Source organism: Eleginops maclovinus, chromosome 15, assembly GCF_036324505.1.
Source record: "Eleginops maclovinus isolate JMC-PN-2008 ecotype Puerto Natales chromosome 15, JC_Emac_rtc_rv5, whole genome shotgun sequence".
Lineage (NCBI taxonomy): Eukaryota > Metazoa > Chordata > Actinopteri > Perciformes > Eleginopidae > Eleginops > Eleginops maclovinus.
The window spans coordinates 5623109-5636748 of NC_086363.1; the positions used below are offsets into that span (position 1 = coordinate 5623109).

General features: G+C 41.4%; 1 protein-coding gene across 2 annotated transcripts in view; it reads right to left on the reverse strand.

The window, feature by feature from the left end:
- The window catches only part of rngtt (RNA guanylyltransferase and 5'-phosphatase), an 82065-nt gene that overhangs the window by 62335 nt on the left and 6090 nt on the right, over nt 1-13640 (reverse strand). For both annotated transcript variants that reach the window (XM_063902517.1, XM_063902515.1), the window contains exons 6-8: nt 13220-13472; nt 12232-12341; nt 11356-11457 (exon numbers count right to left, since the gene is read on the reverse strand). In XM_063902517.1, coding sequence (XP_063758587.1) covers nt 11356-11457; nt 12232-12341; nt 13220-13472 — 465 coding nt within the window. The remainder of the gene's footprint in view (nt 1-11355; nt 11458-12231; nt 12342-13219; nt 13473-13640) is intronic.

Consider the following 13640-nt stretch of genomic DNA (forward strand, 5'->3'; position numbering starts at 1 on the left):
ATGTAAGGTCAGTTTTTGTAGTATTAACTATGGTGGCCGACCCGCGCAAACGCGCTACATCGCCCTAAAACACTTTCATTAGGAGAAACTCGGAGCACTTTCAAAAACAGTCAAATATCAATACAAAAATGTGCCAAAACACATGCGCATCATTTCCAAAGCCACTTGACAATGCATGTGCAGCACTGGATAAACAAAACGCTGAAAATGCAAATCGCTTCAAGGTGATGCACACAGCCGGGACCGGAGCACTTGTTGATTACAAAATTGGCCAACTGTCACTGTCCCGGAGTTAATCTGTCTTATAATTGTAAGTGTTTTGTTAGTATATTGAAATGACTAGGTTAGCTACATTAGCTAGCAAGCATTATGTTTACGTAGCTCTTTGTTTCGACTAGTTTGTATAGATGTTTCTTCATTTGCATGCCACATTTGTGTGTCTTTATTTGCATCGTTTTTGAAACTGCGGCACGTTTCTGCTAATGGAGGCGTCTTGGGCATGCATTTGTCCCTGTGGGCCACCGTAGTTTACATTTAGAAAACTCACCATTATATCAATAATGATAAAAACTGTTACTAATTAAACAAATAATGACCAAACTACACCTCCACATCACTGTCACTGGTATTCATTTTAAGATAATATGTGCAGGCCTGGTGACAAAGTATAATAGGTGAGGCACGAGTATCATAGCAGAAGTCTTCAAACCAAATGTGTATTGTTTGATCAACATAGTAAGCTGATCACTGAGCTGGCAGATATGATAGGTAGTTTGAAATGAGGGAGAGCACGGAGACAAAATCCTTGATCCTCCCTTCTGTCGGTTCGCTAAGACTAGCTGAAGAGATAGAAACACACCCAGAAACACAGGCTCTATTGTTGCCTGTGTGGTATCCTCCAGAATAGTCATCAACTGTAACAACACGGAGCACTCACTGCTAAAATAGCTTCTTTCAACTGCTGTGTTAACACTTTCATTGACCGAGACATCTGTTTTTTCATTTCTGCTACCCTGAAAATTAAGTAGGTTTTCAACAAAGACCGCACAGACCTAGAGCTGGAGGCCAATTAGCACAGCAGTGTCATTTTAAACCAACATTCACACATATGGACTGAAGCGCTTGAGACGTGACGGCGCATTTATTACAACACTCAAACGTCAGCGTGACCTGGAGACGCTGAGGACAACTCACGCTCATGCAAATGTCCTCCTACAAGCCGGAGCAACAAACCCATCAGGAGTGTTTCAATTTCCTTTCAAATAGAAGCACAGCTGTTTTCCGCTCCAGATCAACACCGTAGAAGTACTTCAAAGCTAAATGGAGGAAAATCTGATTGGCACGGCATTTCCCATTCCAGATAATGGAATTTTAATTAGCCTCTGCAACTTGATTAAAGTAAACAACGCGTTGAAACACATTGCATGGTAAATAACCTTGTTTTTCTATTAGATTAGCATATTTTGTCCCCCCCCCATCACTTTTTGACAATGGATACAGTTCTCACATTAACACTAAGACAGCTGTGTTGTTTTAAGACAGACTTAAAAAGATGTGAACCTTTCCTAACAATAAACGCTCATAACAGGCAGGAGTAAACTTTTGAGGAACTGCTTTTATTCTGAACGTGTTTCAAGGCAGCAAGCATAGAAATGATTAAACAGTCTATGTTTCCTAACAAGCTGCTGCATATATTTGCTCGAGTTAAAAGCGTCAAGATGTCAGAAAATATGTAAAAATCTGACATTTCTTAGAACCCAGAGAAGATGTTTTGAAATATCTTCCGTCTGTTTTTAAGTCTACAATAATTCATCTAAAAAAAGCAAGCCATTTGTCTTTTTGGAGAAACTGAATGTACCAAATGCTTCTTCCCAATTCATTCTCTGCTAATCAACCATATGAAAATTATGGTTTGCATCCTTTTGTTTTCTCGTTGGTTAATTTTACTGGAGTGGGCTTATCTGGTGAGTCATGCTGTTGTGAGCTCAGTCATATTGTATAGGACTTACAAAACCAAAAGTCTATCTAGAAAACTGACGGCTTCATTACACACTTGTTAGAAACCCAATTACACCTGCTTGCCAGCTGCACTCCGACACAAATCCCAATGGTTGAGTGAATCAGCGTAAACTGAGTACTAATGACTTACTGCAGTCCTGCTACTTTTAAGGTTAGGAATACGACTCAACGTGATTGGAATACAGAGGCTGATTATTGTTTAATTTAGAAAGCATTTAAGGCGCACAAACTCTGAGATAAGGCAGGCTGATGGGATGGACACCTTTTGGGAGTCCGGTGACAGATTTGAGATTAATGACTTCCCCACTGACGAAGCTATGCATTTCTCAAACCTGCTGTGACTCTGCACCATTATCACAAAGGGATTATATGAAATAAATATGCCATGAATACCAGCTGGTTCAAAGTTGGACAATTTGACAAGCTGCCAAGACTCAATATGTGGGCAGACAGATACACCAGCTGACAGGAGTCGACACTGAAAGCTAAGGGGGCGTACTATAAAAAGGTAAGTCTTTTTCAATTCTCAACTTTTATATCGATTCATCTGATGCATATCTTGTCAGAGAATAGATTTACTATTTGGTACATTAAAATATCAGAAATGAGTGAGAGCGACAACACCTCAGGCATCTTCAAATTAGTTCTTTTTCAGTCTATGGGCCAAAAGGCAACCTCGAATTTCACCATAATGTGACAGTCCCAACTTTTTCTCTTATGAATAAATAAATAAACTGCGACATAAGAATGTATAGTATTGTGAATAAAAAATACCCAATTATTTGCAATAACTTTGGCTATTGGGTACCATCCCAATAATGACAATTTAACTTAACTAAAACAGCAGAATGATCAAATAATTTACGGTGAACAGAGGGTGATCACAGGATGTATATCAACATAAGGCTGCACTTTGGGCTGTTTCACATGGAGAGATATTTTAATAACTAAGACTGAAAAACCATGAATAAATAATGTTTTGTCCAAGAATACCCTTTTTCATAATCTGAAACTGAATTATGAAGCAAAACACGAGATGGTGTATTTCTTGGAGACAGCGGTTTCAACCAAAACAATTGTTTTTGAGAAACAGTAAGATAAAATGATTATCGAACAATGGGGTATTGTTGTAAAACCAAATGAAGTTGGGTGGGGGTGAGAGGAGAAGAAAAGAGTCTGTCTTTGATTAAATGCTCTGCTGTATTGTCCCTGGAGGAATACATGCGGAGGTAGATGCCACTCCCTTTAAAGTTATGTTGCTATAATTTCAACAAGGGCTTTTGATTTGGGAGGAGGGGGGTTGAGAAGCTAGACATAAAACCCAATTATTTCCATTATACTCGAGTAGCACTTGAGCAGGCTGGCCAATGAAAGTGGTAATCATAACCTTCAACGCACACTTCGGTTGAAAGAGAGCGGTGGAGAGCTCCGATCGATAACTGAGACCCTCCCCCTCCCCCTCCCCCTCCGGTCATGACAGAAGCAAGCACAAAAACACACGCGCCTTGAGATATGAAATCAGGGTCACCCAAAAGTCTCTTGGAAACTGCAAAAGGAAAAACTACAGAATGTGGGAGGTGAAGGAAAGGATGGTGAGTGGGCTAGATAGAGCTGCACATTCTCAGGGTGGGAGCGGACACAATGAAAACATTAAAAAAGACAAAGGCAGGGAAGAGGGGACAAAATAATAAAAAAAGGGAACAGGAAATGCCTGCAGTTTAGGCTAATTATTCCCACAGACAGAAGCAAAATCCTCTTTGTGCGAAGGGGTGATATCTTTTGTCTCAGGAAAGGACTGATGCCTGTGAAGATCAAACAGCGTGTCTCGACAGAGAAGATCTGACAACCAGTGCGGACACAACAGGGCTGCACTGGAAACAAGTGCTTCCCCTGCTGTCTAATTGGCCAGTTAGCCATCAAGTATGTTCAGAGGGAGACCATTAGTGCTGTGTAACCCCCCCAGTGGTCTTCCTCTTCATCGTAGTTTCTTCATCTCTCCCTGAAATACACTGTGTACTTTCCTAACGACCAATGGGGAAAATATTCAATCTAATGTGCTCCTTTTATTCCCTCCCCGCCTGCTCTTTGCTCCGGCCCTCTGATGGGTGCTGCGAGCGTCAGATTTCATCCTCATCCCCCGAGCTCCTTTTACCCCCCCAGAGCACTTTAGCCTTAATGAGGCAGAGGCGGCCATTGTGTCGACTTCATCGGTCCAGTCCCGCGGCTTGACTGACAGCAGCTGAGCTCCAGGGGAGGCCCGAGATCAGATCCAGCAGCTTTGCACATCATTACCGGTGCGTCAATGGGACAGGACTGCTGTCTAATGCTCCGACAGGCCCGCTGCATTTGTCATTCGATAACGGCGGCAAAACATAAACATCTTTACATATATTCTCCTGTTAGAGGTGCAGTTCTGGTGGTTTCTATAAAAGCTTAATGCAGAAAAATGCTGACAAAAATGACCCTTAAATGGTTTCTGTGTCCTGCCAGATACAGACTGTGTCAATGTCTAACATGGGTGTGATATCATTGTAATATAAATGTCAATGGTGTACTATTGTTGTAATAATGGTGTAATGTGGGAAACATATTGGTGTTATAAGTGTGAAACCTAGGTGCAATACAGGTGTAATAGAAAAATAATATGGGTTTGATAATATATATATACCCTAAGAGGCCTTTGTATATCAGGAGATACAGAGTGTGTAAGCTGGAAAATCAAAGCAAGTTAAAATAGCAATTCTTCATTTTACAAAATGTATTACTTGTGCTTTCCAATCTAAGGTTTAAAAATATACAGGAGTTTAAAACATTTGCTCATACAGAAGATTATTTCGTATTACATTCGATCGTTTTGTGAATCTGCAGAGGAAAGGACTGTTTGACCTTCGGTAAAAGAAAGATGGGAATGCTTCCCATTGAAAGGTTCTGGGAAGCAGCTGTGCACCTTTCCAAGAGGAGAAGGTTACATAAAGAAAACAACCATTTAGTCTTTCTCTTGTAAAACTGCATCACTTCCAATAAATAGTGAACCTTGCATTTGTACTGTTAGGGAATTCTTGGCTTAGGTAGTTAAACTTTGACACAGTTTATCATTTTCTCCTTCACTGTGTATTTTCCCATGGCATGGGCTAACGGCCTTAGGGTGCTGTTATCTCCATTAAGGAGGGGCAGCCCGGGCACCTTGGAGTTGCAAGTCTATGACCGAGCACAAGCTGCCATGATAACAGTTTAGTGTTCAAGGACGTCTAGAAGCCCATCCCTTCTGGAACGTAGGTCCCCTGGCGCGCATTCTTTTCTATGGACGACAACTTTAGGTAGATTCAGGGTCCATATTTGCTTAGTCTCACTGATGATAAAAGTTGATTATACAGTAGGTAAAACCTCAAGCAACAGAAGAGTTCTTCAGAATTGGTTTGGCAACCGCTGTGTCACCTTGTGGCTGCAGCAAATGTCTTGTCAATTCTCCGGCCGTAACTTCAGATAAACCTTCAGTGTTTGCCATCAAGTTCCAGCTCGCCCCGTGTCTCTCTGAGTTTAGCCCATTTCTCAGAAGTTTCCATCACATGTAGCACTGTTTTGCGAAATGCACTTGAGGTGGAAATTCCACATCTGAAATAAACAAGTGCTTTTTATGTATGTTTTACTATCACATCTACTCTGAGGGTAAAGCCAAACGTTATCCTTGTGAGAAATAACAAAGCAAGACACAATTACATAAACACAAACGGGGCACTAAGCAAGCCATAATCAAACCCTAAACTACCCTTAACAAAACAACGAGAGGCAGGTCGACACTAGCCATAGACCGTTTCTCTGCAAATTAAAATCTGACTCCTGAGCAGCAGCTCCTAAGAACGCTCAGCAAACATTAGATCTTTTGGAACTTGTGTCCCAGCATTATCTTTGATTAGAAAAGGCATTACAGAACAGGTGTACCGGAAACGTTAATTAGCAGTATTGCAGTTTCACATTCCCTGGTACCAAACATAGTCTTTCCTGAGCTGAAATCTCTCCCCTGTTCATTACTCATGCTATTTGGAGAAGCAATAAGCAGGCCACAGTCCTAGTAACAATATAACCATGAGAGGGAGGCAGAGTTTTGACGCATTCAGAGACAACAGAGACTGGCAAACAGAAGTAATAATGCACCGAAAACAAGCAGCCAATAAACAGAAAGCAGTGTTAAACTCCAAAGATAATCTGGCATTTGGAAGCAAACATTGCTTTATTGATTCCTCATTTCAAATGACTGAAGTAGTAGTGCTAGGAGACTTTGAGAGGGAATAACGACTGTTCTTCCTCCAGTCCAATTTCACTAATAAAGTCCAAGTTGAGCAGCATTGTTTGTTAAAGTCACAAACACATAATTGGCCCCTCTCCCGCCTCATCCTCTTCCCTGGGGCTCAAACCAATCGAGCCCTGGCAGAAGGCTCTACAACAAGTTGATTAAAATCCCAACTCAGCCTATGTTTTCTCTCTTTGCAAATACACTGATGAGGCCTTCCTCTCCAAAGCCTGTTAGGAGCCAGCCGGCTCTGCCGATAGAGGAACAGAGCTGCACGATTTAGAGAAAAATAACTAATTGCAATCATTTTGATCGATATTGCAATCAAGATATGATTCACGACATTAAAAGGAATTATTATTTTGTAAAGCAGAAGACTGAACTGCCTTGTGTTGAAACACGCTTCAGAAATAAACTTGCCATGCCTTGCCTTTGCTCGGCTGCAGGGAATCATCCACGTGGGGCTGCCTGTTGGCATTAGATGTGAGACAGCCTGCTTTAGTATGACACAGAAAAAAAGAATTGGCTCATTTTGGAAGTAAAATTGACTTGCATAAGAATAAGGAACTTTCTTATCCTCACCAAAGTAATGAGGTAAGCTGGGGGGATTTAAAAGATGTCATACATAAGTGAAGAACTGTGGCAATTTGCAAAGAGAAAAATCTTTCCGGACCACCTTGAAGAGAATCATTTCCTATAAAAAAAATCCCTTCCAGGTTATAAAAAGTAGACTACAGGATAAGAAATGCTCTGCACACTCTTTGCAATGCATGGCGCGAAAGACAAATCACACTGCAGCACTGTGATCAGTACATCTCACTGAAAATGTACAAAAAACATCATAACTCATTAGTTTTATCTGATGCATTGCTGTCCTCCGCATATCATAGCTAATGTTTCAGAATTCATCCTTTCCTCATCGTTAGAGAGATTTGAGGATTAATAGAGCCCACGACATGTCGGAAGGGGAATCAATCATCATCCTTTATGATGACAGCTTATATCCACTGCCCCCCTAAGAGCCCACGTCCTTCTGTCTCAGCTTTAACGCTGCTGTTTGGTGTCCATCAATCTGAGATATGATTCAGAAGAAATGAAGACACACAAACACACATGTGGGAAGCCCGCTGAATATTGATCATTAAGCAATCTAATGGATTTGTGCCTTCAAAAAGGAGCCCTATTACCATGTATGGGGTTTTCCCTTTCCAGTAGTGTGTTTTACAGGTTTTTGTGCAAAACACAACCTTCTGCAAAGGCTAACATCCCAAAGTTCCTTCCAGAGGGAGTTTCTCTCCCATACACCCACCCCCCCTTGCCTGAAAACACCTCCATTGGCTTCCCTTGTTTACCTCCTTAATAAAATGACATCACCATGTAACACTCGTGCTTTTGTTGGCTAGCACGCCAAAAGATTGTACGTGATAGGCTAAGGGGTGGGACATCTCTAAGTGGCTGAACATTCACAACAGAGCGGGCCAGCTAACCAATCAGAGCAGATTGGGCTCTGGTTTCAGACGGAGGGTGAAAAGGGGTAGTATGAGAAAAATAAAGACCTTTTTGAACATTAAAGTGTGTGAACATGTCACAGTAGAGGCACAAAATACAACTATCAAACCTGAATATCAGCAGAATATGTCCACTTTAATGCCAACATCACATCCTTTGTGCGAATTACATTTCACACACAATCAAAATCTGTAAGAAATACTTCACACAGCTGAGAAAAGGTATTCATACAGCTTCTCAGAGTAAATTAATATTAGACCAGCGGCACCGGAGAGGTCCCTCACAGCTTTCAACAGGTGCCTATGAAAGCTTTCCCCATGTGAGAGCTCAACTTTATTACCTGCAGCCCAGAGTTGAGCTGTGAATATCCATCAAACAAAGCTGCATCCATTCTTTCTGCAACTTCTTATTGCCTTTGTGAGACGAACTGTAGAGTCTGTGCATTTTCCAAAAAAACAATAATAAAGTACACACAATACGGCGTCTGTTGCAAAGAAGAAAGAAGCGACCGGAGACGGGAACCATGCTGACAAATCAAGATTTGACAGAACCTTTTGAAGAAACACAAATGAATAGAAACTCCAGGTTTCTGTTCGAGTGTCAGAAAGCATTACAGATTTTCAATAAACCATTTAGACGTTATATTGTTTAAAAGATAGGATGCAGCTCCAACAAGGACATAATGTTCCAAAAATCATTGCTATGAAAACATGTGTTCCGCTTGGCTGTAGTTATCGATGTATATTATTTTTAAAGGAACTGTGTAGTGATTAAATTATATCAAATTTATTTTAAAATAATACGTTTTTAAAAGAATATATTGCTATTTAGTTATTAAATTTGGCCTTTCAGGTACAATTGAAGAAAGAACCTACCGAGGCTTTACCACATGGTTATTTAATATAGGAAATGTAATGATTGACATGCTGCATCGTGGTTTACAGTACATCATAATCGAAATATGAAATATTTTCGTCTATCAATGAAATGGAAGATTTTGCCCAGGCCTACGGTCATACTTCACTGTTGTTTATATAGTTTAATGAGCTTTCCTGTTCATGTTGCCTCCTTTACCTGGAGTTCTGTGATTGGCAGGAAGGGTTGCATGTATCACGGCAGCCACAACATTTCGTATGATAATGAGTGTTTCAATTTCTCAAATCAAAGCAGGAGAAGGTTTTGCAATCACTGTGAGTACCAAGACCCTCTCCTCTACAAGTTAACACAAACACCATGTGCACTGATTGAATTACACTTAGAAATGAGTCAGAACTATACTTTCTAAATTAGGCTGCGGCATAATATGTTCTGGTGAGACTAATGTCTAAATTATTCTGGGGTGTTTTTCTGGTTGTGTAACAGATTGGTTACAACAGAAGTTTATAAACGCTGTAGGGAGACAAAAAGCCAACGTCATTCACTTCCAAACACTATGTTAAACCAATATTAGCTTAGAAAAACCATTCAGGACTACATTAAGGATAAGGTTGTCAACTAATTTCATTAAACAGACGAAAAACCAACAATGTTTAAGTCTCAAAAAACAGTATGACTTCTTTAGCCTGTCCGTGGTACTCCACCCCTAGTCCAGCAGTGGCTCAGTCAGAAGAGGCTTGGACTGGGAATCGTAGGGTCTCCGGTTCAAGTCCCCGTACAGACTTGAAATACGGAAAGTGGACTGCTACGTGGAGAGGTCCCAGTTCACCTCCTAGGCCCTGCTGTGGTGCCCTTGAGCAAGGCCTCCAATCCCCCCTCCCCATTGCTCCCTGGGCGCTGCACAATACCTGCCCAATGCTAGGATGGGTTAAATGCAGAGGACAAATTTCACTGCGTGTGCTCTGCTGTGTGTATGTATAAGAGAAATAAAGAGGGTTTCATCCTCCGATTCTATCTACTGGTTCTTAAGACATGCATTTTTAAAAACAGCTAGGCAATGTAGGCGTACTCATTTATTATTGAAGTATATAGGGGCAATATGCTGAACATAATATAGTTAAAAAAAAGGATTAAAGTCGTAAATTAAAGTTCCAAGTCTCCATTTTCCCCCCAAACAAACTCACAAAATTGCGATTCTTTTTCTATAAAGTTTACGACTTTAATCTCGTGAACTAAGATGTATTATTGTAGGTGTTACTTATTAATACATATTAAACGCTCCAGAGAGTGTTTGAGTAGTGACTCAAAATTAACCACTGTGCCCAAATGTCTCTAAACGAGGGAACATGTTCCCCGGAGCAGCAGTGTGACTCACTGATGTGTCTTTAATAGAGGATTATTGCACAGATTCAGGTTCTAGCTTCACTGGCAGCTATTTCTTCAGGTTGATAGAACTTGTAAATAAAGCCACAAGTCACAAATGAATCAGAGGAATTTCCAGTCAGTACAATACAAGAGTGTGTGGGAGAGAAAATCCCTCGGGAGGATTTCAGCCTCAGAGACCATTTACATGCACCAAAACCTATATCACTCACTACATAAATGAAATTGGTACAGTAGCAGAGATATCTTATCTAACTTGTTATTTTTTTCTTGTATTTTTGATGCATTTGTGATTAACTTTGACCTTACTAGAGACGAGATATCAGCCAATCTTACTTTGATGATAGGGAATATGACTTTATTCCATCTGTGGTAAGGTGGGGCTCTAATAATACATCTATCTTGATACTTTGAAGAGATAGTATATCATTTTCTCGGCATATCCTGCAGCGGAGGGATGACTCATGCCTCGAATACTGCTATCTGTATTCTGTATCTCAGGACCGAAGAAAAAAGGCGTCACTACTCAGCGAGACTCTTCAAGTAGCCAGAGGTAATTGGGGGTGAAGGACAAGAGCTCCAGGCAGAGGACGAAGAGCCCACCATCACTCCATACACATTTAAGAGCTAAACTTTCCAACTACACTTTCAAGCACAAAACTTTCTGACAACACTTTCAAGCACCATCATCTGCAGCATCTTGGCGAGAGGCCAAATCTGCTCTCTGCCTGCCTCACTCTTTCAAGGAATATAAGCAACCGATATGTACAAATCGGAAATTGACTGCAGTGGTTGAATATTCACCAGCAGCGGCACACTTTCAACAGCGCACGAGTGGAATACTAACAACGGCTGTCCCCTCAACACTGACTTTGGCAAAAGGGGAATAAAACAAGAGAAAACAACAAAATATCCCCCCGAAATGTGACAGGAAAGAAAATAGGGATTGTTTGCATTTCTCATTCTATTTTGGACCCCCCCATGCTTAGTCATTTAACAATTCAACTGCTCTCATCTTCCCTGTTTAATGAGCAGGTTGATTAGTTTGAAAGTACAGTAATTAAAATCTAATGAGAAACAGAAGTCGTGTTAGCATTTCTCTCAGTCTCAGTCTGAAATGTTAATCACCACCCCTGATAATGTTGGAGACAAACTCCCTGTATTGACTCTCGAAAGAAGGCTACCAAATGGCAAGAGAAGCCAATCAGTCCAGTCGGATATGCAAAGAGTGATGCTGCTATTGATATATGTAGATGAGAAGCCATGAAGCATAGACATACCGTGTGCCGTCAGCCTTCCAGCTGACTTTGTATTGCTTCTGTTCCAGGAAGCGAAGGTTTGTCCTGTCCATGGACACAGGCTGAGCCCCAGGAAAACCAGACCTGAAACAACAGCAAACACACACTTCTTATGTTTGTATTTCTTACTGAGATTCCTTCATTTGATAAACTCTGTCCTCTGGTATTAAAACAGTTATATGACTCTAAGCTGTTCTGGTCGATTCCAGCAAAAACAGGCCATGTAATAAATCTTTTTATTGTTGGTATATTATTATGACGCTGCCAGGACCTCCGGCTTTTTGTTTGTGGAGTCACCAGGTCAGCATTGGCTGCATGTGCCATGATGGGTGCCAATTTCTAATGGACACTCAAAGGGCCAATTGCTAATGGACACACAAAGGGCCTAGGAGTGAATGCACTAAGGAATGGCACTTCCCTAGATACTTTTAGGTTCTGTATATCTTTTACAATCCTTTGTTTTACCTTATATGGTTGGTTTTTTTATATAGATACATAGCTAGAAAATCAACCTCTTCAAAACTCAATGTGAAATGTCATTTTAGGCTCATGCTTACTTCAAGTATAACAGAAACTTTGGGGAAAGCAGGCAGCGGAAACAGCAGTGTTGACTGTTGTGTGACGCATCAGTAAAACTGACTTTCTGCAATTACTTCTAAAAAAGCTACAGCAACAAATTCCTCCAGAAGAATCTATTCTCGATTCTGCCGCCTGTCTGAAAGTGGCAAAGTCTTTTTTCTTTTCTTTTTTTTAAAAAAGGTGCTTACAACAAATGAGTCACTCTCAACAGAGTACAGTACACCCACATGTATTAGTACACACACAGGCGCCTAAAGGAGGGCAGGGGGAGACTCTCACCTTTCCCACTCGGCCATCCTCTGACACATTCTTTGGATCTCTCCGAGTTTAGGTTGCGTGGTGACCTGTGTGACGCCTTTCACCGTGATGCCTTCAAGGAATACTGCCCCCTGGGAGGATGTAGAATGAGAAAGTTAAACTAGGATTGAATTAAAAGAGACACTCATGCCCTCCTACACGTACAAGAAAAAACCTTTTCTATTCCCGAGATATTTCACAAACAGCTGCTCCTTTGCTTCATGAATCCCCGTGCAGAGTTCTTTCAAACAACATTGTTGCACTTATTTTATGAATCCACCTTTAAAACCTTGTTCCTCTGATTCATCTCCCAGGGAACTCTCTGCACCCCCTCACTTGCTTCACCCCTATAGCCCTTACATCTCAGATATAGTTTGAGAGAAACACAAATGACGTCTATAGCCCTGCTCTCTCTCGACTAAAGATGATTCACCTCAATTTCTACTCTCACCCTTCTCCTCTTCATTGTGCAGTTGAGTCTGTTAACATCATAATATGATAATACACAGCTGTCAGATCAGTCACACATGTGGTATGCTAATATAGGTCACCTCAGAGCCACTAGTGCACATGTTTTTTTGTATGAACAGCTGGAGTGAGAAGAGAAAGCCCCCTCATCATGATTCACCTTTCCATCTCAAAGGAGTTTTTACCTCCAGTATTCAAAACTGCAGAAAATGTACAAGTTACTGCTTCTGAAAGTGAAGATGTGTTGCTTTTTCTTGCCGTATAAGAAAGTAAATTGACGATCCTCTAGTGTAGGATTGTTGTTTGGGCATCACAACACTCAGCTTTGAGACATTGTCATGCGCATGTTGTTCTCTAAATATAGCCTATGAGCTTTTCCACTAAGAAGAAATGCCTCCCTATAGGCACTGCTTCCCCCCTCTATGAGGCCCAGGTCCTGCAGAGAGGGGAAAACCGATTTTCCACTTAGCAGTCCATTTCCTGGAGCTCCCGGAAGTCTTACCAGCTTGAGTTTCTCCCTCTTTCGTTTGCCCGCCGATGACCCCGAGGAGCTGGGGCCCGACTGCTGGCCGAGAGAGTTTCCATCGTCGTCCGCGTCCTCCTCGTCATCGTCGTCAAAGCACCACTCGGGGAGCGCCGGGGCAGGGGGTGTGTCCTCCTCGTCTCCATAACGACGGAAAAGCTCTTTGAGGTACTCTCCCTTGTAGATCCCCGGGGCCCGGGCCTGGGTGAACGCCACCACGGCTGCCTCGACGCTGATAAGAGGCAACAACACACAGAGGGCATCTTTAAAGAAGCAGATTTTTGTATTTTCTTATTTTATCCGTTTATCATAACTAGAGCTCGAGAGTTTTCAGGCAAGAATTCAAAACATCTGATGATTTTAGCGTCTCAATTGTGAGAGTCTGCTGCTTTTCCATGTC